This window comes from Diabrotica virgifera, chromosome 7, assembly GCF_917563875.1.
Source record: "Diabrotica virgifera virgifera chromosome 7, PGI_DIABVI_V3a".
Lineage (NCBI taxonomy): Eukaryota > Metazoa > Arthropoda > Insecta > Coleoptera > Chrysomelidae > Diabrotica > Diabrotica virgifera.
Genome location: NC_065449.1, coordinates 226,826,231 through 226,853,625, shown reverse-complemented (window position 1 = coordinate 226,853,625; position 27,395 = coordinate 226,826,231). Strand labels below are relative to the sequence as shown.

General features: G+C 32.9%; 2 protein-coding genes across 3 annotated transcripts in view; both read right to left on the bottom strand.

The window, feature by feature from the left end:
* Positions 1–505: 505 nt before the first annotated feature.
* On the bottom strand, positions 506–24,774 carry LOC114333217 (phosphopantothenate--cysteine ligase). Its single transcript, XM_028283073.2, has 5 exons — positions 24,215–24,774; positions 23,576–23,804; positions 22,691–22,905; positions 13,164–13,346; positions 506–6,654 (listed from the first exon to the last, which is right to left on the bottom strand). The coding sequence occupies exons 1-5, from the start codon at positions 24,344–24,346 to the stop codon at positions 6,478–6,480; spliced, it is 936 nt and encodes a 311-aa protein (XP_028138874.2). The 5' UTR covers positions 24,347–24,774; the 3' UTR covers positions 506–6,477.
* A 1,273-nt stretch (positions 24,775–26,047) lies between these two features.
* LOC114333216 (ferritin-2 heavy chain) overlaps positions 26,048–27,395 on the bottom strand; it is a 53,475-nt gene continuing 52,127 nt past the window's right edge. For both annotated transcript variants that reach the window (XM_050657194.1, XM_028283072.2), the window contains exon 3: positions 26,048–26,741. In XM_050657194.1, the coding sequence (XP_050513151.1) occupies positions 26,167–26,741 (575 nt within the window). In that variant the 3' untranslated portion in view covers positions 26,048–26,166. The remainder of the gene's footprint in view (positions 26,742–27,395) is intronic.

Below are 27,395 nucleotides of genomic sequence, written 5' to 3'. Positions count from 1 at the left end.
GTGTGTTCAGTGTAACAAACTGAATTCCCCATAAATTAATTATCATATCAAACCATTATGTCAACAATTCACTTTGGACATTCAATCGTTTTAAAACTGCAGAAGTGTTTCTTGTTTTTATACGCCAGATCTAAATAATTTATTGCCCATCTGGTTAGAGGGTAGAAACACAAACAGATTAGCGTCTGTGGCTTTCTTTCAGTCTCTTCACAGCATGCGAACAAGCCGCACTCTCGCTAACAATCGACCCACTCCGAGACCTAAGCAAAACACCTTTTTGTTACCAAAATAAATAAATATTTTACTGTTCGTCGGTAACTTATTTTTATTATTTTTTAATTAATTCCGTTAACTCACACCTACCGGAATAGACCCATTTACAATATGCGGAACGGAACTTACGCCTAAATGGGAGGTTCTACTTTTTTCTATTTCTTCAAGCAGCTCTTCACACTAAATTGTGTCTTTGGTATGTGTAATCGTAAATTAATAGTAAAAAACAAAATTAAACAAAAACAAAATTTTATTTCCACCTTACAAAAGCTCATATTCAGTACCCTTTAACCAAGCTTATAATAAATACTAATTCTAATAACCAATACTTTCATTTGTCACAAGAGCTGTTCAAAGGGTACACTTTTTTAAAGTGACACTTTCAAATGCCCAAATATATATCATAATGCTTTCTGCAAATATAAGAAAGTTATCAAATGCTATATTAAAAGACTAAGTTTTCAATCTAAAGGCATATAAAACAACATAATGTTACTCTACATTCCACTAGATTGAAAACAATGGGAACCTTCTCTGGTTACACCTCCGAGGCTTCTACAATTTGCAAGCCATAACGGATGCTGAGACTAAGGAAGATGAGGGAATTTTACAATTTATAATTCACGTCCCATCTGCTCAGCGCGGTAAAGTTCCAACGAGAATGGTTCCCTTCATACTCCAATCAGAGTAAACATGTAAATCAAAAATGAATAACCATTTTCAATTTCGTTGAAAAACGAAAATACAGCCGCATCATATTCTAGTCCAATCAGAGAGTGCAGCAAGCACCTCTACCGGTTTCGAAACTTATTAGTCTCTCATCAGGAGGCACATATGTTGCTCTCTCTGACCCAACTAGAACAAACCCCGGCGTGCAGTCACGGATTGCAACGAACGAAATGGCATAGATGCCATTTTTTGAATGTTACTCATGCAAGTTTTCAATCTAATGGCATATAAAACAACATAATGTTACTCTACATCCCACCAGACTGAAAACAATGGGAACCTTCTCTGGTTACACCTCCGAGGCTTCTACAATTTGCAAGCCACAACGGATGCTGAGACTAAGGAAGATGAGGGAATTTTACAATTTATAATTGAAAATGGTTATTCATTTTTGAACTATATTAAAACTTTAAGGGAAAGACAAAAGAGAGCGAAAGGTTATGTCTGTATGTTCCACTGTCATGTACTGAAACTGTATGTACAGTAGAATCTCGCAAATCCGAACCCCGCTAATCCGAACGTTCGGCAAATCCGAACCAACGGAAATTGAAAAAAAAAATGCAAGACAAAAACATGTTTACAGGGTAAAGCCAGAAAATTGAACAATGTAGGATTAATAGGACTTTGACTTTTAAAATGTCTTAAATAAATGCGTACTTTATACGTAGTGCTTATAATAGTCGAGGAAATGAAGCTGAAAAAATGGCAAAACCTCGCAATTTTTTCGTCCAGCATCGATTTGTACAAAAATTTGGGATTGGGCTCATTACACCCTCTAGTTCATTTTCTATATTGAGCCGTTGTACGCTTTTGGTTTTTTAAGGGTGAAAACTACCCCTAATGGTAAAAAATTATAAACTCACCCTGTACTTCATATTCTATATCATGCTTCAGGGCGTTGATTATTTTTAGGGGTGTAAACTACCCCTTATTGTCAATAATTATATAAAAACATTGTAAACTTTAATATGGGTAAAATTTGGTTTTGATTGGTTAAATAATTATTGTTTTATACTTTAGGATATAATATCATAATATTTCATCTCTTAAAAACCACCCTTAATAACATTACAATTTTTATAAGTTGATATTTTAATAAATCTATACAGAAAAAAAAGTACAATTAAAGAATTACAAAAGCATTTATTTACACAAAAATACGAATTTACAAATATGTACAAATACAAATAGTTTTTTAGTCATCTTCCAGTATACGAACCGGTTCTGTAGTATTATATATACATTGAAAATTATCCATACGCGGACTATCCGAATTTCTCGAAAAAAAAAATTTGTTTTATAAACATAGCTCCTTCATTTTTGGCGATAAAAAGTTTTGTCAAAAATAGCTTCGTAGGATTTTTAAAGAGTTATAAGACTGTGTAAACTAAATTCCATAAGATCCCCTAGTTTTTAATTAGGGTGTGTTTAAAGGGCTCGAATAAGGGGGTGTTTGCTCGTAAATATAAGTTTTAAACAGCTATATCTCGCTAACTGTTAACTGTAATGAAAATCTATGCACAAGATAATTTTAGATATTAAAAAATCTACAATTTGGAAATTTATCATTTTTTTTGTATCTCCAGTATTTTCGGAGATATTTTGAAGTAAAAGGTAAAAAATGGGAAATTCCAAAAAAATTATTTTTCTTTAAACTCCAATTTTTTTAAAATTAGGCCTTTTAAATTGGTCAAACTTCTTGGGTGTATTTATAATACAAACATAAAAGGAATTACAGAAAGGTGAAGACCAATTTTTAATTAGGAAGGTAGTTAGTGGGTTGTTTTCACTGATTTTTTCATAGAGGAAAGCAGGTACCAACCTTTTTTTGATCATAAGTCGCTTAATTTTCAGGCTAGAAACTTTTTATTGTTATTTTTTGAAAGATCTAACTGTATACTTGAAAAAAGATAATTTACGTTTTCCTCTAAAAATGCAAAGTTTTTCCGTTATTTTACTTTGAATATTTCAAATTATGTATTTGACGAAAAAAGCTAACTTTTAACATGCTGTATCTCGGTTTGTATTGGTTTTAAAGATAGAACAGAAAAAGAATTTGATTTGTGTTACTGAAATATACAATTTTGATAACTACAATTTTTTTGATTAAATGCATATTTTTCTAAGTGTTCTAACTATAGAGGAATATCATTGTTGGTAGTTGCTAGTAAAATCTACGAAATAATACTAGAGAAAAAGCTGCGAGAAAAGATCGAGGCCAGACTGGATGACAGCCAATGCGGCTTTAGGCCAGGGCGAGGTACAACCGATCTCATATTCACGGTGAGACAGTTATCAGAAAAAGCCCTAGAGCATAACAGTAAGTTGTATCTCTGTTTTGTGGACTTGGAAAAAGCATTTGATCGGGCGCCACGTAACAAGATCTGGGAAATATTAAACCGTAGAAATGTGAAACCGAAGTTAATCCAAGCAATAAAGAGTATATATAAATGTACACGTAATAATGTAAGAACGAACAATTGCTCATCTCTTGAATTCTACACAAGGACAGGTGTAAGACAAGGTGGTGTTCTGAGTCCTTTGTTATTTATCACTCTAATGGACGAAATTGCAAAAGAATGCAGGGGTAAGGTAAAAAGAACTAGGGTTGGAGTGTATAAACTTCAACAAGTTTGCGTGTCAGAGTTGATATATGCCGATGACCTGGTTATTGTGGCAAAATCAGAAAAAGACTTGCAAGTAAATGTGAATGTTTGGAATGAAGCCTTTAAGAAATTTGGGATGAGAATAAATATTGAAAAAACAGAAGCTTTAGTAATATCGAAAACACAAGAAAATATAAATGTTAAGTTGAATAATGAGACCATTACACAAGTTGAGGACTTCAAGTATCTAGGATCAACAATGAATGGGCAAGGAAATATAGAACCAGAAATAAACAGCAGGGTAATGAGTGCAACAAAATTATACTATGCACTAAATAAAAGTTTTATTAGGAAGAAAGAAGTAAGCCTGAAGACAAAAATGAAAGTATTTCAAACCGTATACGAGCCGGTGCTACTCTACGGTAGTGAAACGTGGACAGTGAACGACAACATCCGTAGTAAAATCCAAGCATGCGAAATGCGATATTTACGTGCGGTATCCGGGGTGACCAGACGTGATCGTATAAGAAATGAAGACATACGTGAAAGGTGCGGTGTTGGAAGGACCTTAGACAGACTTGAAACGAAACAGTTATCGTGGTTCGGACATATGGCGAGAATGAGTGAAGGAAGAACTGTAAAGAGGGTATGGAAAGCGGCATCTGACAACAAACGAAGAAGAGGCAGGCCAGCAAGAACGTGGAATGCAAATATTGGAAAGGCTTGCGGAAAAAGAAATATTGGGTGGAGAGAAGCAGAAAGACTAGCTACCGACCGAAAGGCATGGAGACGTCTCATTTCTCCACTTACCTCGACACGTAAGGTACAAGAGGACGGCTTAAGTAAGTAAGTAAGCATATTTTTCGAGGTATTCTCAAAAAAACCTCCAAAAAAGTCGATTTTTTCATCGAATAACTGTTACCTTCAAACGTGAATAACTCGAAAAATATTAGTTTTACAAAGAAAATGTAAAAAATATTTTGTTCTTAAAATTACTTTTTACATCGATTTACATGGTTAAAATGTAATCAAAAATTCCCGCCCCCGAGATGGGGTGGCAACCACCCCCAAGGTTTTAGCGTACAGCGGCATGATATAGAAAATGATCCTTGGACTATTCCCTACCTTCTGTGAAAATTTCAAGTAAATCCATGCTGGACGAAAAAATTGCGAGCCAAATGCTTCATTTCCTCGACTATAAAGGGTAAATATAAAATTAGTACATAAACTTGTAGTCAACTTATGTCCAAAAATATTGCCCACACTCTCACGAGAACTTTTGCAGCCCTCAGGTGCATTCTTAAAGAAGTCGGTCATTTTCTTCAGATGCATGAAGGTATAGCGACTTGACGCAGCGATGTTGAACTAGTTATGCATAATCATTACATCGACCGATAACGTAGCAAAGTTCTGCTCCACGTAACGTAGAGCCACATCCAGAGCTTTAGTAGCATCTGTGTGTGTCACTCGATCAGGCAGGGAACCTTCTTCCTCGCTTTCTTCATCTCCATTAGGGTTGCCTTGAGGTTGAACCAAGTCTACAATGTCATCCGTAAATTCTTGGTGCCCATTGTCGTCAGCTTCAATCCAATCTGTTATTGCACTTTCTTCTTCGTTTTCACATCCTGGAAGTTGTTGTATGACTTCTAAAAGGGCATCTTGTAAAGGAGCTTGGAAAAATGGACCTTCTTTAAATTGTAAATCTGGCCACAACTTCTTCCACGATTTTCTAATTAAAGTATCAGGGCAGTTGTCCCAGGCCTCAGCCACCCAATCAATGACATCTTTTACGGTGATTTTTTTTTCAAGTTGTCAGAAATGAAACTTTCCTCGCCTTCTAATACAGTCAGTACCAAATTTTTTGTATAGTACAGTTTTATAAACTGCAGAACACCCTGGTCCATGTGTTGCACTAACGGGGTCACATTTGGTGGTAGGAAAACAGCTTTAATTTTATCACATAAAAGCTCCATTACTTCAGGATGTGAAGTAGTATTATCTAAGAAAAGTAGCGCTCTTTTGGGAAGCCCCACTTCCTTATTGAATTTCGAAACGGATGGTTCAACTTGTTTTTCAAATCATTCCTTAAAAAGTGCACTATTCATGCCTGCTTTCCTTTGGGCCCTATAATAAACAGGCAAAGCGTTCATGTTATTCAAAGCTCGTGGTTTTTTAGATTTGCCAATGGCCGTTAACAGTGACATCAATCTAAGATGGGTGGGAGAGGGAAAGAGTGAGACAGGTGCAGACACTAAAAATCAACGAGTGCGAAAGCTTTGAATTACAAGTTAACTTTCGGATAATCCGAACTTTTCGGAATCCGAACAGGCTGCCCCCCAATTAGTTCGGATTTGCGGGGTTCTACTGTAGTATAATCTATCAATGTTCTATTTGATTTCGGTCTATAATTTAATGAATTATTCAAATGACGAAACAACTTTAAGGAAAAAATTATAACTTTTCTGCAAAACGGTGGATACTAAACAAAAGATAAATACAAAAATCAACAATAAGGGCAATGCATAAAACTAACTTAAAATTTGGAAGATTTAGTCTTAGGAACGCTGATTTCGAGATTAGCAGGAGAAGTCCTAGATTCACCAATCAATAGAATATGTTTTAACTTAACTTCCAATGATATTTGCTCTCCTATTTTAAAATAGGTACCCACATATAAATATATAACACAAATAAATAATTTAAATATAAAGTTACAAAAAAAACTTTAAAAAAATGTAGTAAAATAGGTACCCACAGAAAAATAATTGAAATATAAAATTACAAAACAAATCTACAAAAATTGTCATAGTAAAATTTTAAATTGTTTAAAAATACTAGTATATCTGTTATGCTTTAAAACTGTCATAATTCAGCCTTCTTGTTCAATAAATAAACTGTGCTCAGCTATCACTTTGGTTACTATACTATCTTCTAAATCGATTCCGCTTGCCGCCTGTTCTGGGGTGATTTTCACTTCTTCGCTCGTATCAGGTTTCACAAAGATCACTCCCGTTCTTCTGGTATGTAGCATATTCCCAATTACCAACTGCAAAAGTAAAATCTTTATTAAAACAATGTTACACAGACTTATAAATAGTGCATCAATTTTTCAGTGAAATTGAATCAAATGTGTGACTTACTTTTGCGGTTCGATATGTTACGCACTCTTCATATGAACGTATGTAAAGTTATTTCAATCTTGTCAATTCATTCTTTGTTTATAAACCATTTATACCCTATTCTACGAACATACGCCTGTTTTGGATTACTTCGACAACGAATATTTTACTGTGCAAAATAAGAACGAAAGTAAATTGCAAATTACATTGTTGTTTATTGGAATAATTATTAGCGCCATTTATTTTCGTACTTCTTATGTTACACAGTAAAATATTCGTTGTCGAAGTAATCCAAAACAGGCGTATGTTCGTGGAATGGCCCATAGTATCGACGTGTCACAGTGTCACAGTATTTTTTACAATGAAAACAATCAAGTATCGTTAAGTGCTTGATTTTAAAAACATGAAGAGAAGTATCCATTCTCAAATGTGGTCTCGAGGTAAGGAAGTACAAAACTCAAAGAGGTACCACAAAAAATGTATATTAATAAAAGGTCATAAAAGGACGCGTTTCGGCTCTTCACGAGCCATCATCAGCTTTAAAATACAAGAGCAAAGACGAAAACTGTCCAGACCAGGAAGGAGGAAGAAACTACTAGATTACATTATTTAAGGTTCTATAGGCTTCATTATTTAAAGTTTTAAGTACTGTATTAGACATTAAGTTACAGTTGAGTCCGCGAGTCTTTACCCGTGCGTCATCATTTAAAGCATACGAAATAAGTCGGAAATTTATTTCACGTAACAACAACTGACAGAAAGTGGCTACTGTTCCGATTACGTGTTTTATTTTAAAATTTGACGTTATCAAATTAGTATAGAATGTCAAATCTAAGTTTTGCTTCAAAATTTTTGTGCAGAATTACAGCTACATTTGAAGTAGCTTAATAAATTATTTTATTATTATTGATTAATAAATAAATAAACAATTTATAAAAAAATTCAATAACATTTTATTTTTGTTATTTTATTCACTTTGACCGAAATCTAAACACAATCATTTCTTTACTGTGTGAGTGACGTTAGCTTTGTATGTTTTAAATATTAATTGCCAAAATATAATTATTTACCTTAAAATTTTAGAGCCCAATATAAAATTAGTTGTGAAAACAACTGTTTGTGTAATATAAAGAAACTTCAAAACGCAAAAATTAGACAAAAACCGCAAAAAATTCAACTGACTGACAGCCACAAAAATAAACAAAGCAGAAACGTCAAACAAATTGTGCTTAAAATATAAAACATACCGAATCGTCTTTTTTTGTACCTATCTCTTTTCAATGCATTGAGTCTAGATGGTTCATAAAAATAACATGTGTTTTTACTTAATAACAAACGGCAGCTGGTTTGTCATGAGTTTCATGCGTGAAAGAGAATGATGCTAGATAAAAAGTTTGTGTTTTATCTCGCCAGGTATTAATGACGCACGGGTAAAGACTCGCGGACTCAACTGTATATATGAATATAAAAATTCATTAGAAAGATTTTTATGACTTCCACGTTGGGAGGAACCATCTTGCGAACCTCGCAAGAAGGTTCGCAAGATGGTTCCTCCCAACGTGGAAGTCATAAAAATCTTTCTAATGAATTTTTATATTCATATATAACTTAATGTCTAATACAGTACTTAAAACTTTAAATAATGAAGCCTATAGAACCTTAAATAATGTAATCTAGTAGATTCTTCCTCCTTCCTGGTCTGGACAGTTTTCGTCTTTGCTCCTGTATTTTAAAGCTGATGATGGCTCGTGAAGAGCCGAAACGCGTCCTTTTATGACCTTTTATTAATATACATTTTTTGTGGTACCTCTTTGAGTTTTGTACTTCCTGATTGATTTTATTTTTATTTTTGAAAGGTTTAAAAGCAAAGAAAATTTATGAACGAATGTTGAAAGTGTATAAGAATTCTTCTCCTTCAATTAGTAGAGTATAAAGATGGGTTGCTGAATTTAATTGTGATTAAAAACGATACACCTCAAGGACATCCAAAAACATCAACATAAAAAATCGTAGAAAAAAATACAGGACATCGTATTGAAAAGAAATTTAGTAGTGTTAGCATAAGTTTTCTGGGATTTTGTAAAGAAATTTTGTTTGTAGATTACTTGCAAACTTGTAAAACTGGATTCTGAATATTCTTGTAACCTGTTAGACCAGCTGAAGGAAAAAAAACCGTGAAAAAAGACCAAGTTTGCAGAAGAAGAAAAATCCCTTTTCATCAGGACAATGCACTGTCCCATATGAGTATTTAGACAATGCCTAAAATCCGTGAATTAAAGTCAAAATTGTTGGAGCATCCACTGTAAAGGATTTTTCATTCACAGACATTTGTTTCGAGCTTCTGTCATGTGTCACACAATATTCATATATCTACGTCATACGTTATTGGTAATACCAATGATACAAACCAAAGACGTATGTCGTAGATATATTAATATTATGTGACACATGACAGAAGTTCGAAACAAATGGCAATCGACGAAAAGCCCTATTCACCAGGTATGTTCTCTGACCAGATTTAATACCTGGAGGTCCTCAGCTGTTTAAATCACGCATTGAAAGCGTTTTTCTCACTTCTCTTTCACTTTTCTCAGATTCTAACTTCACAGATGGAATTCATAAATTGGAATCTCGTTGGATCAAATATATTGATGTTACTATTGATTGATCTACTGAATAATAAAATGTATTTCAAATAATGACATTGTGTTTTTTTAATCGAACCACAAAACTTATAGACCTGGATCCCACGTACCAAAAAAAAGTTGATTAATAGCAAGCTGAAAATTTGTTAATAGCTTAACAGTCAGAGCCTATTTTACTTCAAATCAGGCCCGAGGCACTACAAAATTTTCGGACCCCTAAATACAACTTAATAATATTTTTTTTTTATTTAGTGCAGTCACTGAAGGTGGATATGAGCTATGTATTACTTCCGCTTTCGTTGAACCTTCATCGATTTGCATGAAAATTGGTGAGTGGTTAGAGGATGTCTCAAGGAACAAAGGTGATATTGGGCCAACTTGCGCTTTTACCCTGGGGGTGGATGCCACCCCTTCTCGTTAGTGAAAATTACTTCTTAAAAATAACCCCATACTTCGATATAGGGACAAATTATAAGCAAAATTTGTTATATAAAGTTATTAAAATAAATCCAAACTTTTTGAGTTATTTAAGATCAAAGATATAAATTTTTCGTGAGAAGAATGCATGTTTTTAATCGATTTTTGATAAATATACCCTATTCCACGAACATACGCCTGTTCTGCATTACTTCGACAACGAATATTTTACTGTGCAAAATAAGTAAAACGAAAGTAAATTGCAAATTACATTGTTTATTGGAATAATTATTAGCGCCATTTGCTTTCGTACTTCTTATGTTGCACAGTCAAATATTCGTTGTCGAAGTAATCCAAAACAGGCGTATGTTCGTGGAATGGCCCATAACTCAAAAACTATAAGTTTTAACAAAAAAGTTATCATTACCAAAATTGAAGCCAATAACAAATGAAATAAACTCCTTACTAGAAAAACCTTTTCGTGTTAACTCGAAGTGAGTTATAGGTAATTAAATGTATATTTTTTTCGGAGAGTACCCACATCTAAGTATTCAAGCTTAAATAACGGGAAAATGATGCATTTTATAACATAAACTTGTTAAACACTTGTCAAAGTACTTAGAAATATCTATCAACTGAGCCCCCGAACAAGTTGATTGCATTAAAATTTATGCTCCAAAAATTTTTCAAAATTTATCTTTTAAAAATTTTTCCAAAAAATATTGTGTTTTTTTAAATAACTTCATTAATTTTTAAGATATCAGGTTCAACTGAAAACCATTTGAAAGCTAATTCCAAGGGCTATTAAATCGCGTCGAATTTAATCTTAAAAACCCTTTACTTTTTTAAAAATAAAAGGTTAAGTGGCCCAGGTTACATGGTTCTCGCAGCAAAATTTAAATTTTGAACGTTTCTATCTCGGTTATTTTTTACCCTACAGAAATAGTAAAACTGGTAAAACATTCAATACAGAAAAAAATAAAATTTGGTTATATATTATTTTTTACGTACATTGAGTATTTTTGTTGTTATTATCAGAAGAAAATGAAAATTACGATAATTTTAAAAATTCTGATTTTTTAAATTATACCTTTTTTTCAAAAATATGCATTCTAAACCACTCAAAAGTGTTGAAATCATTACTTATGCTAATATAAAGAAATTATAGTAAGAATTACTTTAAATTTTAATTTTTGTAGAAATGGCGTATGTTTTATTTTTCACTTTTTCCAAAAAAATTCAAAAGGGTTGTCTTATTTTCATCATAACTTGCGTAATTTTAATGCTATTAACTTCTTCTGGAGCTGATTTGATAGGTACTTCGAAGTACTTTGACAAGTGTTTATCAGGTATATTTTATAAGATGCATCATTTTCCCGTTATTTATGCTTGAATACAGTGGAACCCCGATAAGTCGGCCCCCGATAACCCGGAAATCCGGCTAACCCGGACCGATTTTTATCAGATAAACATTTTGATTTTCAATATTTTGTATTTTTCAATTTAATTGTGGCTTATTTCCCATCAAAATAGTTAATTATCAGACAAACCTTTCAACAATAAAAATGTATGTAATATAATATTTGAGAGATAATGTGTATGTGGGTAATTTGAACTATACGATATTAAAAATGACTCATAGCACACGCCGCAGAAACAACAGCCACCTGTCTGTAGTATCTATTCCTTTTTATTTAAAACTGTCAGCATTGTTTAGGAAAGACTATTTAAAAAATTATTTTAAAAACAATGGTCTTTAGTTTTCACTGCTCTAATAATAACATTACATCGTTGTAACTGTATTGTGTGTCTTGTATTGTTCGCTTCCATTTGCTTACGTTTGTGTTTGGTGTTTTTTTAGAAATTTTAATGAGTAGGTACTGTGCATATTTATAAATATATTTCATGTTATTTCAATTCTAACGGAGTTTATCTGTACGTATACCGTATTTTATTAATTTTTACCATATTCTCCGGCTATCTCGGATTTTCGATAACCCGGATCGGTCGCGGTCCCGATTAATCCGATTTATCGAGGTTCTACTGTACTTAGATTTGGATATTGGCCGAAAAAAATATACATTCAATTACCTATAACTCACTTCGAGTTAACACTAAAAGGTTTTTATAGTAAGGAGTTTATTTCATTTTTTATTAGCTTCAATTTTGGTGATGATAACTTTTTTGTTAAAACTTATAGTTTTTGAGTTCAATAGATTAAAAACATGCATTTTTCTCACGAAAAATTTATATCTTTGATCTTTAATAACTCAAAAAGTTTTGATATATTTTAATAACTTTATATAACAAATTTTGCTTATAATTTGTCCCTCTATCTATTAGTGGTATTATTTTTAACAAAATAATTTTCACCCCCGGGAAGGGGGTAAAGCGCAAGTTGGCATCAAGTCACCTTTGTTCCTTGAGGTATCCTCTAACAACTCACCAATTTTCTTGAAAATCGATAAAGGTTCAACGAAATCGGAGGTAAAAACCTTCAGTTACTGCACTAATTGTATTAATTATTTTAGACATAGTTGCACCAGAAATTTAAATTTTTATTAACAATAAATAAAATTTATATATAAGTTTAAACAATTAAACATTGTTTAATTGTAACTCTTATTGTTATCATTTATCATTTCTTGTTCGTAAAATGAAAGAATTTTGAAAATTTATTTTGTTGTAATAAAAAAGTTTTTTGGTGATCTTTCCGGGCCCTATTAAAATACGGGCCCGAGGCAGGTGCCTCGCGGGCCTAGTGGTAAAATAGGCCCTGTTAACGGTATCTAGTCGGACAAACTTTGATGTATGGGAACACTGGAACAGGGGAAGTTTTAATTGTATAACAGCTTAAAAATTTGGAACGTCAGACTACGAAAACGTTCCATGTGTTTTGTCGGACAGAACTTCCAATTGATTTGTTACCATTTCATTAAACTCTCAGGCAAAAATCAGACTGGTATTTATCACCATCAGGAATCATGTTGATTAGTAATAGCAGTCTGATTTTTGCATGAGAGTTTAATGAAAGGGTAACAAATCAATTGGATGTTCTGTCCGACAAAATACATGGGATTCGTAATCTGATGTTCCAAATTTTTAAACTGTTCCACAATTAAAACTTCCCTGTTCCAGTGTTCCCGTACATCAAAGTTTGTTCGACTAGACACCGTTAAGCTATTAACAAATTTTCAGCTTGCTATTAATCAACTTTTTTTGGTACGCTGAATCCAGGCCTATTATTGAGCATCCTATTAACTGAATATTGATGTAAAAGCAAAAAACAATTCAAAAGATGCCTCAGCAATAAGACAAGTGAGCAAGATATAACTAAGAAATACAATAGATATATGTATATGTATATTATTTACCTTATGTTTGTACTTGTCTATAGCCCCCCTGGCTTTGCTGATTAAAATATTTTGATCTGTTTCTAACTTAAATGAGACTACAAATGCATGTGGAAGCCAGTCACTCACAATAGGTGTTAGTAGTTTTGGTACTAATTGCAGGTGTATACTTGGAGCAGCATCTGATGAAATCTTATGAGTACTCTGAAAATATTTAAGATAATATGTTAGACAATTTATTGGCGAGGAACCGCAAAGTGGGCGACGCCTGGTGGCGAATTTAAAAAGCATCAACTCTAGGAAAACATTGACTTTGTCATTAATTTGTGTACATATTTGCGGTCAGTTTATGTTGTAATTAACAATGATTTCGACTTAAAAAAACTATTGCAGTGTTCCTTAGTATTCATTGCTATTGTACTCTACGCAATGACGTAAACTATGTCTATTAATCCAGATCATCCATTTCATAAGTCCATATTTGGAATAGTTTCATATTTTTTGCTAATTTTTTGCTAATTTATTACCACAAAAACAAATTTTTTCTCCACCCCTAACCGAGAAACAATGGTTGATGTAGCTTAATATTATGTCACATCATCGATAGCCATATCTCGCGAACCTAAAGAGCTAGAAAATCGTACGACGCGGCATATTTTTTTGCTAATTTATTGCTGTCGATCTGCATATGCAACATACCTCAAAACCACCCCTGCTTCCCTTACAGCTAAACAACACCCCCAAAAAACAACGAAAAATGTTGAAAAATGATTTTTATGATATAGTTGACGGTTGATATTTAATTGCTAATTTTTTGCTGTCATTAGCCGTAAAAAACAAATTTTTTGCTCCACCCCTAACCGAGAAACAATGGTTGATGTAGCTTAATATTATGTCACATCATCGATAGCCATATCTCGCGAACCTAAAGAGCTAGAAAATCGTACGACGCGGCATATTTTTTGCTAATTTATTGCTGTCGATCTGCATATGCAACATACCCCAAAACCACCCCTGCTTCCCTTACAGCTAAACAACACCCCCAAAAAACAACGAAAAATCTTGAAAAATGATTTTTGTGATATAGTTGACGGTTGATATTTAATTGCTAATTTTTTGCTGTCATTAGCCGTAAAAAACAAATTTTTTCTCCACCCCTAACCGAGAAACAATAGTTGATGTAGCTTAATATTATGTCACATCATCGATTTTCTAGCTCTTTAGGTTCGCGAGATATAGCTATCGATGATGTGACATAATATTAAGCTACATCAACCATTGTTTCTCGGTTAGGGGTGGAGCAAAAAATTTGTTTTTTACGGCTAATGACAGCAAAAAATTAGCAATTAAATATCAACCGTCAACTATATCACAAAAATCATTTTTCAAGATTTTTCGTTGTTTTTTGAGGGTGTTGTTTAGCTGTAAGGGAAGCAGGGGTGGTTTTGGGGTATGTTGCATATGCAGATCGACAGCAATAAATTAGCAAAAAAATATGCCGCGTCGTACGATTTTCTAGCTCTTTAGGTTCGCGAGATATGGCTATCGATGATGTGACATAATATTAAGCTACATCAACCATTGTTTCTCGGTTAGGGGTGGAGCAAAAAATTTGTTTATGTCGTAATAAATTAGCAAAAAATTAGCAAAAAAAATATGAAACTATTCCAAATATGGACTTATGAAATGGATGATCTGGCTTAATAGACATACGTAAACTAACCAATGCCAAATCACACATTTTGTTAATTTAACGTTTGTATTAAACGTTTTGTAGTATTTTTTAATGTTTAAGCGACTGCAAAATTAAATAAACAAATAAAATGTAGTATATATTATGTACATAGAATGTACCTACATTGTTATGCAAAATATTCCGACCACCTCATAATTTACAGAACACAATTATTATAAAATAAATTCACCTACTTAGTTTCCAGTTTTTATTTAATTAAAAATTGTTATCTGTTGGTGCAAAATAAATTGTAGTGTACCTATTAACTAAATTAAAAACAAAATTAGAAATTCTAAGATATATTAATAATTTTTAAAACGCTGTGTGATTATCAGGGGGCCAGATATTTTTGTGAAAAAAAGGTGAAACAAATCAGTAGTTAGCACCAAGTTTTAATGAATGCATACAGATGAAACATAATTTTAAGTCGTTTTTAACCTGTAAGATGTCTTAGTGGCAAAACTTAGTGGTTACTTTGGCAAAACACTCATGTAAATGATTTTAATTTAACGTTTTAGAACTGTGGGGTCGGAATTTAATTTTGCGAATATAAATATTAAATAGCCCAATTTTTTATAAAACAAATAAAAGAATATACAACAAATGCTAATGCAGTGACAATCCTGGTTTATATAGTCAAATGAGATTTGGCTTTAAATGACCTTGTTTATGACCTTTTGTTCAAATGTATTTCAGACTACATATTTTATTTTCATAAAAACTGTGTTTTAAAGAAATCATGACAATCAAATATATCCTCTGGGAGCATTAACTATGATTATAGGTCACATGGTACACTCTGACGTCACGGGGGACGATCGTATGTGTATGCTTTATATGTGATTTACAAGAACAAGAGATTATTAAAAATTTTACTATTAATTTTGAACTAATGTATCAATACATTACAATACATAAATGACATGTCTTATACAATACATAAATATAGAAAAATACGAAGAGATTTTAAGGCTGCCAGCTGAAGTGTGACATCACGACTATCATATTGTTACTATTACTTTGTAAACAAAGGTTGAAAAGCCAGGATTTGCCCAATCTCAAGCCTTTTAATTCCTATAAAGTTGAAATTTTGCTTCCTCTGCTGCTTTTTATGCTTAAGTATAGTGTTTTTTAAGATAATACCACCATAATTCGGTCTTAAAGTTCTATGAAATATAGTTTTTTAGTAATATTGGACATAGAAAGCTGGACATTGAAGCAAGAACACATAAATAAGCTAGTCATTTCAAATGTGGTGTTATAGAAGGGTGCTTAGAATAGCATGGACACAGAAAAAAAAAACGAACACGGAAGTAGCAAGAACACGGAAGTAGCGAAGTTGCGAGAAATGGTTAAAGAATGCGAAATAATAAACACAATAAAAATAAGAAAGTTACAATATCTGGAACCCGTAATGAGGGGACAGCGATATGAACTGCTAAGACTGATAATACAGGGAAAGATAAGAGGCGGAACGAGTATAGGCAGAAGGAGAGTGTCATGGTTGAAGAATTTAAGGGACTGGTTTAAATGCAGTTCTATACTGCCGTACAACGGAAAAACACCGTATGTTAGAATTTTTACTTCTGGAGAAAATGGCGGTTAAAAATTTGATGGACAGAAACCCTGATATTTCTAAGGAAAGTATTTCTTTTCGCGAAATTTGAGCGTGAAAGATTAGTGACATTTATAACTTAACTAATGCTGGATTTACATATCAATAAAAAGTTGTTATTCTGCAAAAAATTGCCAATTTTTGGTACATACGTTAAATCTTATTAAAGACGATATGTTTTATTCCTAAGCATAAAGACCGTATGTACTAAATTATCACTTACGGTTAAGCCATTGAAAAGAAAAGTTCCAAAATATTAGGCATGAACACCGCAAGTTATAAAACTTAATAACATACGGTATTTTTGTTTAGGATAGCTATATAATTTATAATCGGTTAAAATAACGAGTACGTTTTCTGCAAGAATTTTTATTATTTCCATTACTATTAATGAATAATGACAAATTGCACAATAAAGTTACTAAAGGTAGTGGATACATTAACAAATATTCAATAAGCTAGCTAACTGAACAAATAAACCAAATTTAATAAAAATTATACAATCAATACTCTATAGTTATTCAATCATCTTCGATGGTACTAATAAGATTTGGTGCATTGTTTTCATGTAGGTTTTGCCAAAATAACATCTTCTTTTTTGAGAGTAAGTTTAATTCCTGATAGTCTTTCTTCTCGAAAGAAGTCTTATAAAATAAATTGTTAAAGCCTCTCCTTGCTTCCAAAAGGACAATGTTCTTTAAAAATGGACGATTTTTATTTAACTTTTGTACTTTTTAGTTTGTGGTAAGGCTGGGCCAATTCTTAAAATCTTTTCTTTCATACCTTTTTCGACCAAATGATGGAAACTATCAGCCGACCTAAAGGTATATTCCGTTTCGAAATATTTTATTGTAATTTTTTCTGCCGCAACATGATCAGAATTAATTACATAGATTAAGAAGCTTAAAAGAGACCAATTTTTGTTCTGGCCACTGCATTTATCGGCCCATAAGCATATGTTTTTTTTTATCCCTGGCAAAACCGGTCAGAAAAGCATAGTAGGTACTAATTATGTCTTCCTTTTTTCGGCCCGATATGGCTTCATGCCATATAATAGCTACAGCCTTATTTTTTTTGTGAAAAGGAACCCAAAGGTACAAATGATTGATTAAAATCTATAATTCTAGGAGTAAAAACTACTTGCTTGAACATATTGATTCTTGGTATCATAATTAGTTTTTGCATATCCGTTGAATAATACAAAGTATCTTCGTTAATTTCCTTTTTGTCAGCTTTGTATTCTTCTCTGGATAATCCTGCCTCTTTAATGTGTTGCAACCACTGGCAGCAATTAATACATTCAGTATTTTGGTTGGCATTAACTTTGGTATGACCTTTATCGTGTAACAAAAACGCCTCACATTTTTCGCATTCTTCATGCCCTAACTTGACGAAGGAGATGTTCATGTCTTTGACAACGCTTCTATATAACTCGTAAGAAATTTTCAATTCAGGATGAAATTCTTGAAAATCAGAGTACATGTTAACTATGGTAATATCACTTGGCAGATATAATTTATGGGGTGCATGCTCTCGTCTGTAATGCGAAACGCATGGAGATAATTTATTGATATATATATATATATATATATATATATATATATATATATATATATATATATATATATATATATATATATATAATATCGGTTTACAACGTTCTTCGACGTCTTCCGATTTCCAATCTCCATCTCGTTCTGTCATTCCATAGATCGTCCTCGAGTTCTCTGTCCCTGATTTCTCTATCAACTCCTTCTCTCCAACTTCTTCTAGGTCTTCCTGGTCTGCGCCTTCCTCTTGGTTGCCATTCGAGGATTTGTCTTGGTATTCTATTCTCCGGCATTCTCCTTACGTGTCCGTACCAGCTGAGTTGTTTCGTCCTGATGTCGTCAACAATAGTATGTGTAACCCCCATGATTTCTCGGACTCTCTCGTTTGTTATTCTGTCGCGTCTAGATATTCCCGCTGAACGGCGCCAGAAGTCCATTTCTGTTGCTCTAAGCATTTTCTCTGTTCTGTCTTTTATGGGCCACACTTCGCATCCATATGTTGTGATGCTTTTTATTATAGTGTTATATATTCTTTTTTTATTCTCCTTAGAAATATTTTTATCCCACAGTACGCTGTTTAGTAAGGATATGCCTTTCCTACCCTGTATATTTCGTTCCTTAATAGCTGCATCTAATTTTCCGTCTTGAGTGATCTTTACTCCCAGGTATTTGTAGTCTTCCCATAATTTTATTTCTTGATTTTCCCCTACTCGGAGGCTATGTTGGTCTCCTCCGATACTCATGTATTCAGTTTTTTCCATATGCACTTCTAGGCCCCACTCTGTAAACTCTTCTAATAGTTTCGCATCAGGTAACTAAGATCTTCAGAGTCCTGTGCGATGATCACCTGGTCATCCGCAAAGCACAGCGTGTACAAAGTTGAGTCCGTTAGTGGTATGCCCATATTCGTACATTTTTTCTTCCATTTGTTGAGTGCTGCTTCGAGGTATATTTTGAATAGTGTTGGTGAGATACAGCATCCTTGCCTTAGTCCTTTAGTTACTGTGAATCCAGGTGTTATGAGATTTCCCGTTTTAATTCTTGTTGTTTGTTGGTAGTACAACGTTTTTACGGCTTCAACCAATTCTATATTTACATTTGTTTTCTCCAGTGCCTCCCATAATTTAACCAGCGGGACACTATCATACGCTTTTCTAAGGTCTACAAACATCAGATGGACTTCTTGGCCACGAGCAACTTTCTTTTCAATTATCTGAGTAATGGAGAAAACATGATCTATTGTAGATCGACCTGCGCGAAAACCAGCCTGTTCTTCGGCTTCCATATTTTGGTATTCTTCTTCTATTCGATTTTTAATAAGTTTTCCATATATTCTGCTGATACTACTAGTGACTGCAATTCCTCTATAGTTTTCAGGTTTTGATTTATCTCCCTTTTTGTGGATAGTGCTCAGATGTGACTCTTTCCATTCTTTAGGTATTTCATGGTTATTCAAGCATTGCTGGAAAAGTTGTCTTAGCCGCTTAATTAAAACTTTAGGTCCATATTTGATGAGTTCCGGAGCTATATTTCCTGGGCCCGGTGATTTGCCATTCTTCAACTGTTTACATATGGTTTCGACTTCTCTCTCATTTACTCTGATTGTTGATCCTATCAACCTGACGCTTTGTATATCGTTGGATTGTATCTGTTTGAAGGGCTCTCTTGTCTCTGTTAGTAAATCTTCAAAGTATCTTTCCCAAGTTTGTGGTGATATGGACTGAATAATGTCTTTCTTTCTGTCGTTTCTTAAATTTTTTAATAGTTTCCAACTTTCTGAACTTTGGCTTCCACCTATGTATGTATTTAGCATGGTACACTTTTTTGTCCAGAGTTCATTTTTCTTTTGACATATTTTTCTCCTGACCCTCGCTTGTATTCTTTTATAATGTATTCTGTCTTCCACGTTTTTTGTGTTCAGATATTTTTGATACGATTCTTTGATACGAGAATTTATTGATATGATTCTTAATTGTTTCCCGGTCAATTTTCTTCCTTGGATAGGAGCCACGTCTATCCTTAGGCGGGCTAGTTATATTTCTCAATATGGAATCATTGTTACCTGAATATCCTAACGTCGTTAAAAAAAAACTTACAAACTTTGGCACGTACTCCATCTTCTTTTTTAAGATAATAACTTTTTGATGAGTTTTTCTTAGAAGTATCTACGTTCAACCGTCTGATTTTAATGTCGGACGTCTCAACAAAATGACTAAGGAATTGCTTTTGCTCCAAAAATATTTTGCTCCAATATTTCTTATTAATTTTAAAGCGCCATTCTTCCCTAAATTGTTCTCCACATTTTTTTTTGGCAATTACAAGCAGGCCTTACCTCGTGACTTTTTATTCTCTTTTGACACAAAAAACTTGTTCTTTGCTTTTTTAATAAAAAGTACTTCTTTCTTTTTCTTAATTCGCCTTTTTTGGTGAATACTGTATCCAGTTCCATCAGATTTTCTAAAAAAAAAATTGTTAACTTATTATTTTTTAGTTGTAGAAAATACAAAAATACCTTCGCTAATTTTCTTTGGCATGTTGATTTCGTCTGACTTGTTGTTTTCTTGATAGGAACTTTTATCTTCTATCATAAAATCTAAAACACGGAAAGGTTTCTAAAGGTAATTGTTCAAAATGTAGGAAATGCAAAAATACCTTCGTTAATCTTCTTTGATAGCCTACCGGCTGACTCGTTTTCTTGACTGGGATTTCCGTTTTCTATTGTAATATTATCTAAAATAGAGTTTAGTTTAGTTTGTGATAGTTTTGTTGGTTAGTTAAAAAATACCAAAACTAAAATATAAAGTTGTAACCACACACCTTTTCCAATCTTATCCTGTACATCGGCAATGGGATTTTGAACTGCAAATGCTGAAATGTAAGAAATAAGTTGAAAAATTATTAATCTCAGATTTGATTTTTTATTAATCCATAATATTAAATAGAATGACAGGTATTTCATTATAACTTGTCTTTAAGATTTTGAAAGTCAAACTCTAAAGCAAATAAAATAATTTAAGCTTATTTTGATGTTCTGTAAGCTCTGGAATATGAAAAAAATAAAATTTAAGTTATTTTATTGAAAAAAGAAGTTGGTATCTTCATTATTAGTATTTATTAATGTTAGTAGAAAATAATAATTAATAATTCATTCATTATCTATATTATTCTTTGGCGAAGCTTCTTCAGCATGCAATATTTGACACAATTCTGTTGACTGTTGAACTTATTGATAGAATGCCCACGTGCAACCTTGTGTTCCCAATGAATAAAACTGCTGACTAAGTGGACTGTATATATTTTTATTACTAAGACATGTGTGAACTCTTTGAAGACAACAAACGGACTGATGAAAAAATGAACTTGTCGCTAATAAGCCATATATGCACGCAGGCAGGGCCGTCTCAGGACATTTCATTAAATATTGCAGCTAACACTTATATCCATGGAATTTTCTTCAATGAAACTTTGTGTTATATGGGGTTGCATGTTTTCGTCCAATAAAATAATATCACTAACAGAAACATTATTTTCATTAAGTATTATTAGAGAGGAATCTTTTTCTATGCTGGTGTTCAAAATCCTTCTTGAGTCATTCTGGACGTCATTCAAAACCTAAAGAACCATGCGTTTACCCCTCGACTCCATCGCAATTCAAGAAATTCTCATGTCTTGTTGTTTCACGTTTCAAACACCTTATTACCTTATGTTGAGACATACGTCAGCGAAAATGCGCGGGATCGATTATTTCACACATTAGTTACTAGGACAAAACGCCGTAAGTAATAACGTACGGTGACAAAATTAGGCGGGCCTAACATCAATTGGCCTTTACTAGGCATAAACAACGCATGTGATGAATTCCTTTAAACATACGGCATTTTTATCTAGTAAATTTTATAAAAACTTGGCAAATGAGGTATATTTTAATACTTACGGTGTTTATGCGATGTAATTTACCTGTTTTTCGTCAATGCGTGCAATTCTGCAAATTTCATTCAAGTTATTTTTGTAAATTTTTCTGAAAAAATGTTGTTTTTTTGAAAATAATGAGAAGACAACGGTCGTTTTTACCTGAAAGTGCCAAAAACTCATTTTTGGAAAAATGGTAACATACGGTGTTTTTCCGGTGTACGGCAGTATAGAACTCTTTAGAGCAGCGGTAGATAGAGTAAAGATAGTGATGATGATATCCAACCTCCGATTAGGTGACGGCACTTAAAGAAGAAATAGTATTCACCAAGCAAAGGTTAGGAACTTTTGTTAACCATTATATTTTGTATAATAAAAATAATAATGTGCTTTGCCCTGGATTGTAAACACTATAGTGAAAGAGGGATGTGTAAATTCTTTGTGTTTACAAAGGATCTGGTTGAATAGAAGAGGTGGATTTCATTAATAAGGTAACAAAGTATAGTGAAGAAAGAGAACTAAATTTATCGCCTGTGGTGGACGGCTTACAAATTATTCCACCATGTCAAACCTCCCAGCGGATAAAAGTAACATTATGTAGCACTGTTTTTCATTTATTTTGAAGTTTTTGTGTAGAAAAGTGTGTAAAAGTGTATGGGTAGCAAATAACGAAACGATATTCCCATGCCTGCTTTAATAACATTTCATAAATGGCTTATTACAAATATATAATACTTACCATCTGGTTAGGAGGAATAAAAAAGTCTGAAACTGCAGCAGCTAAATACAACATAGCATTTGTTCCAAAAATTGTTAGACTTTCACAAGCTGCCCTCAACAACCAAAAATAGTCTGACAAAGTTGTAAAATTCACACATAATAATCTACCTTCTTGGTGAGCAGTTTTGTAACTAACTAAAATTGGAGCTACTTCCTTTATGTATTCAGGTTTAACTAAAAAATGGATTTTTTTTCATTAAACATGATTTTCATAAATTATATAACATGAAAAATAATATGTTGAGCACTTTGTTATTAGTCCAGGCACTATCTGTGCTAAAACATCCTTCTTTTTAAACTAAAAGGGAAGTTCCATTAAGTAAAACCACTTCTATGTAATTGGTATATTTATTAAAATTTAAAAAATCTCAATGGATTGAGTAAAATGTGTCCAATTCAGAACGTTTTTTGGACCTATCGGTCCATCATCAGTGAATGTGTATACTTGCTAAATAGCCCCAGAACCAAACAATGGTTGAATTTATAATTCGATTTACACTATTTAAAAATAATATGAAACAGGCTAAATGCCGATGTTACAGGATATAACCTAGGGGAACATGGTGAAACCCTACCAGAAAACTTAAATTCACATTAAATCACACTGAGACTTTATTAGTATACATTACATCAGTAGATCCTACTTTTTTTGACTATTTCAAATTATTTCGGTATTTGTTAAATTGTTCTACGATAATAAATAAAGAACTTGTAGCTTCGGCACTCCTAAGCAGTTCACAAGATTTTGTCTTGGCACCAGTGAGGGATACTCGTGTCCACCCAATTGGATGTACATAGAACTTATCTTGTTAAAATAATACAACATACAAAAAATAATAAATACCTGTTATTGAGGTCCCTTGTTCGTTTTTATCAATGTCTAACATTTCCAAAAATTTCTGCCCACCAAAATGTCTAGTAAATGGTTCTAGTGACTTCAATCTATGTAAAAATATCACTGCATAACCACGTTTCAAAAAATACTCAGTGGAAGCAGCTCCTCGAACACCACCACTAAAGTTATCTACAAATCTGACTGTATTATGTTCCAGTGGCACTGTTGTGCCTCCAGACTAAAAATAATTTTTTAGTATTAATGCTACAATACAAATCACTTTTCAAGAAATTTTGGTAGAACACTAGGGTTAGTTAGGTCGTTGGAGAAGACTAGATCCTTTTAGCTAAGTCTGTTATTCTTAGGGCTGGTGTTTTCTATCCTGATTAAACCCCGGTTAGCTAACCTGGGTTTAATCAGGACATAAAGTACTGGCCCTTAATGAGATAACTTTTAATGTAGTAACTGCCTTACAAGTAACAGTTGGATATGTGTCTCACTTTCGGTGATATTTTGCCAAGGTTTAAAGGAAAGTATAATTTCATAAATCTCATAAAAAGATAAGGCATAATATATATAATCTAACATTCGAAAGACAGTACCAGATTTATGTACACTATTTCGAGTTTTCATTTAAAAATTACATACCGTTACTAATACTATTCTTTGGTTATTATGATGGTGTTTTTCACAAAACAATTTTATTTGTTTTTGACTATCCTCATAATTAGCAGGTGGTGAATTAGCAGCATAAAACTCATCCCAATGTTGGCGAGACATTCTAGATTTTATTTAATTATTACAGCTAGTTGCACTTTGCACTACGTTTTATGTTTGTGTGAATAATAAATTTAAATCTAATCTCTATGAAAAGAAACTAAAAAAAGTGTGGTTAGAGTTTAGAGATAGAGATTAAATTTGAAAATTTGACATTTCCACTTTATCAACAGGCTTTGACAACCAAAATAAATCGATTACTGAGATCGAATTATTTAAGATCGAATACACAAATAAGAAAAAAGTAAATTCCCCTTATTCAGTTTTTTAAATAATTGCTAAAAATTCTGTAACACTTGTATATTTTATAATCATTTAATTAAATGTTTGCAGATGTTCTTAACACGTTTAGCGCCAATGGAATAATTCGGAAATTAAAATAGAAGATATATTATACGATCTTAATAAAACCGCAGTTATTAAGTTTGCTATTATTGGTTGAGAAGCTAAGAAATATAGGTTTCTCTGATAGATTGGTGGAATGGTTGCTTAGTTTTTCGAGTGATAGCAGACTATGGTTTGTTTTTAAACCAAGAGGAGTAATTCAAATTTACCGCGCAGTAATTCTTGTTTGTAATTGGTCCAACCTCAAGCAAGTTTACTCCACTGTTATAAAATTTGACACTAAGGGAGCGTTCAAGTATTACGTAACGCGATTTTTGACCCCCCCCCTCCTCCCCTACGTAACGCACTGTAATGGGCGTTTAACTATTGCGTAACGCAATTTTTGAAGATTTTTGACCCCCCCCCCACCTGCGTTACGTAATACTTGAACGATCCCTAATGACATTTATAAAATTTTGACACTACTGACATTTCATAGGTTAATTAAGTTATATCGGTGATTTTTTGTGTTTTCTGCGTTATTCCTTTTTTAATTTTTAGATTTTTAATCTACTTTTACATTAAAAACAGTTGTTTTTAGAACTCTTTAGCGACGTATTAGTATAATATAAATATGTATGGATTACCGTCGAAGGCCGATATAATCAACCAAAAAAGAAGATGAATTTGGTGACTTTTCTAGTGACTTTTTTGGGTGTGAATCTGTCTTTTTAGTTTACTCCTCTTGGTTTAAAAACAAACCATACCTAGTAGTTAAAATCGGTAACTTTATATCTAAATAGACTGATTGATGTATGTTCAGGGGTTCCTCAGGGGACACTGCTCTCCTTTGTTATTTAACCTGTTTGTTAATGACCTCAAAAAGGTCTTGAAGTATTGTGACTTTCTGATGTTTGCTGATGATCTCAAATTTTTTTTGACACATATTATTTTATATAATAATTAAATTCACTATAAAATGTCATTTATATTTTATTAATAGCTAAATAATTTAAAATTTAGTTTGACATTCACGAAGTGTCAAACTCAAATATAAATAATAACATTTGCTTTGCTTAAGCTTAACTTCAGATTAAAAAAAGTAGCCTACTTTCCTAATCAAAGATTTCAGCTGACGTTTAGTGTGTGGTAGGAAATAACCGGATTGTGACGTCACATTTTAGATTTTGAGGTCGATTATCTCGAAGACGAGAGATATCGAAATGCCGTTTTCAGATTTGGATTCAGAAGACAAAACTACATAAGAATCCATCGATACATCTGCTCTAAGTATTGCAGGGGCGGCAACGCAATAACACACAGACTTTTGCAAATTTATAAACGAAAAGTTTTCGTTGATAAAACAATGAACTGAGTACATAACTTTAAGAGTGGATTTATTTTGAAAATTATGTTACAGACATGTTGAATAATATGCAAAAATAAGGAAATATATTTTAGAAAGTAAATCTAATAGTTTTAAACTAGCTATTTAAAATCTATTGTTTTTGTAAATAGTCGTCAAACATAAACAGGGCTAACGAACTGTCTGGTCCATCAAGGAGGCCAGACAAATCAGTGCTGTACCCTGCCAGTTTTCTGATAATTTCTCTTTGCTCGTGTACAACTTCTTTCTCTAGATAATCGGTAAGTTCGGGATCATAGAATTGTTTGTTGCTTCTAGCAGCTCCAAGATGGATAGAGAAGGCATCATGGACATACTTCTTTTCCAAGTCCAAAGCTTTAGAAACTGCGGTCAATTCATTCAAATCAAAGCTGACTGGCTGGGCCTCTTCTTTTTTAACGCCGTCAGAAATCTCGTTAAAGTCGACTTCACCTCCACGAGCAGTAAGGTACTTGATGAATTCAATACCATCATTCCATTTTTTATCAGACAAACCACGGAAAAGTTTTTCAAATCCTTTGCGATTTCTTTGGTAGTTGTCGAAGTTGGTAGCCAGAAGCAGGTATTCAAAGGATCTGATGAAGTTGTGGTTTACGAATTTTTGAAGATCCGATTGAGCTGAATCTATACCTCCGAATTTTGCATTACAATTATTCAACTTGTCAACACCTAGAAAAAGAAAGATAACTATTAATACTCACTAAAAATAAAATTTCATAATTAGGATTGTTAATCCTAATTGATAGATCAATAGATTTTTAATTAAATAAGAGTTAAGGCGGAAAATAGTAACTATTGTAAGTAAAATTATTAAATTTATTTATTATCAACTTTACAATATAAATGTAGGTACATAAATAAAAATGGAGAGAATTTTATTTTATTCATTTTTGATTTCTTTAATTTTTTGTGCTATTTATTTATTTAGCGTATGGCCTACATCACAGAATAGGTAACTATTTCTATTTATGCATTATACAACGCATCACATAGGTACATATGCCCAGTTTTTTTATATATTCGAAGGACCCTTCGGTTGCCATTACAAATTCTATAGGGTCGCCTGTGTATGCTCTGCGTGGGCAGTTCTCAACTATGTGTCTAATCGTCTGACTTGCAGCGCCGCATTCACAAGAAGGCGAGGGAAGTTTACCCCATCTGTAGAGGGAGTCAGCGCATCTTCCACAGTTTGTTCTAATTCGGGCTGCCCAAATCTTACTGGGACGTTCAAATTCGCCAGGTTTTTCTATGATGTCCGGTAGACTACGGTAATGCGGATCTGTCTTACTTTCTCAACCTTCTCTCCATCGGGTATTTAAGTCA

Coding starts and splice junctions, on each gene's coding strand:
- LOC114333217 (XM_028283073.2), bottom strand. CDS start 24,346: ATGTCTCGCCAACATTGGGATGAGTTTTATGCTGCTAATTCACCACCT. Junction 13,347..22,690: donor TTATTCCTCCTAACCAGATG/GTAAGTATTATA, acceptor AAATATTTTCAG/AGTACTCATAAGATTTCATC. Junction 6,655..13,163: donor TAGACAAGTACAAACATAAG/GTAAATAATATA, acceptor TTACTTTTGCAG/TTGGTAATTGGGAATATGCT.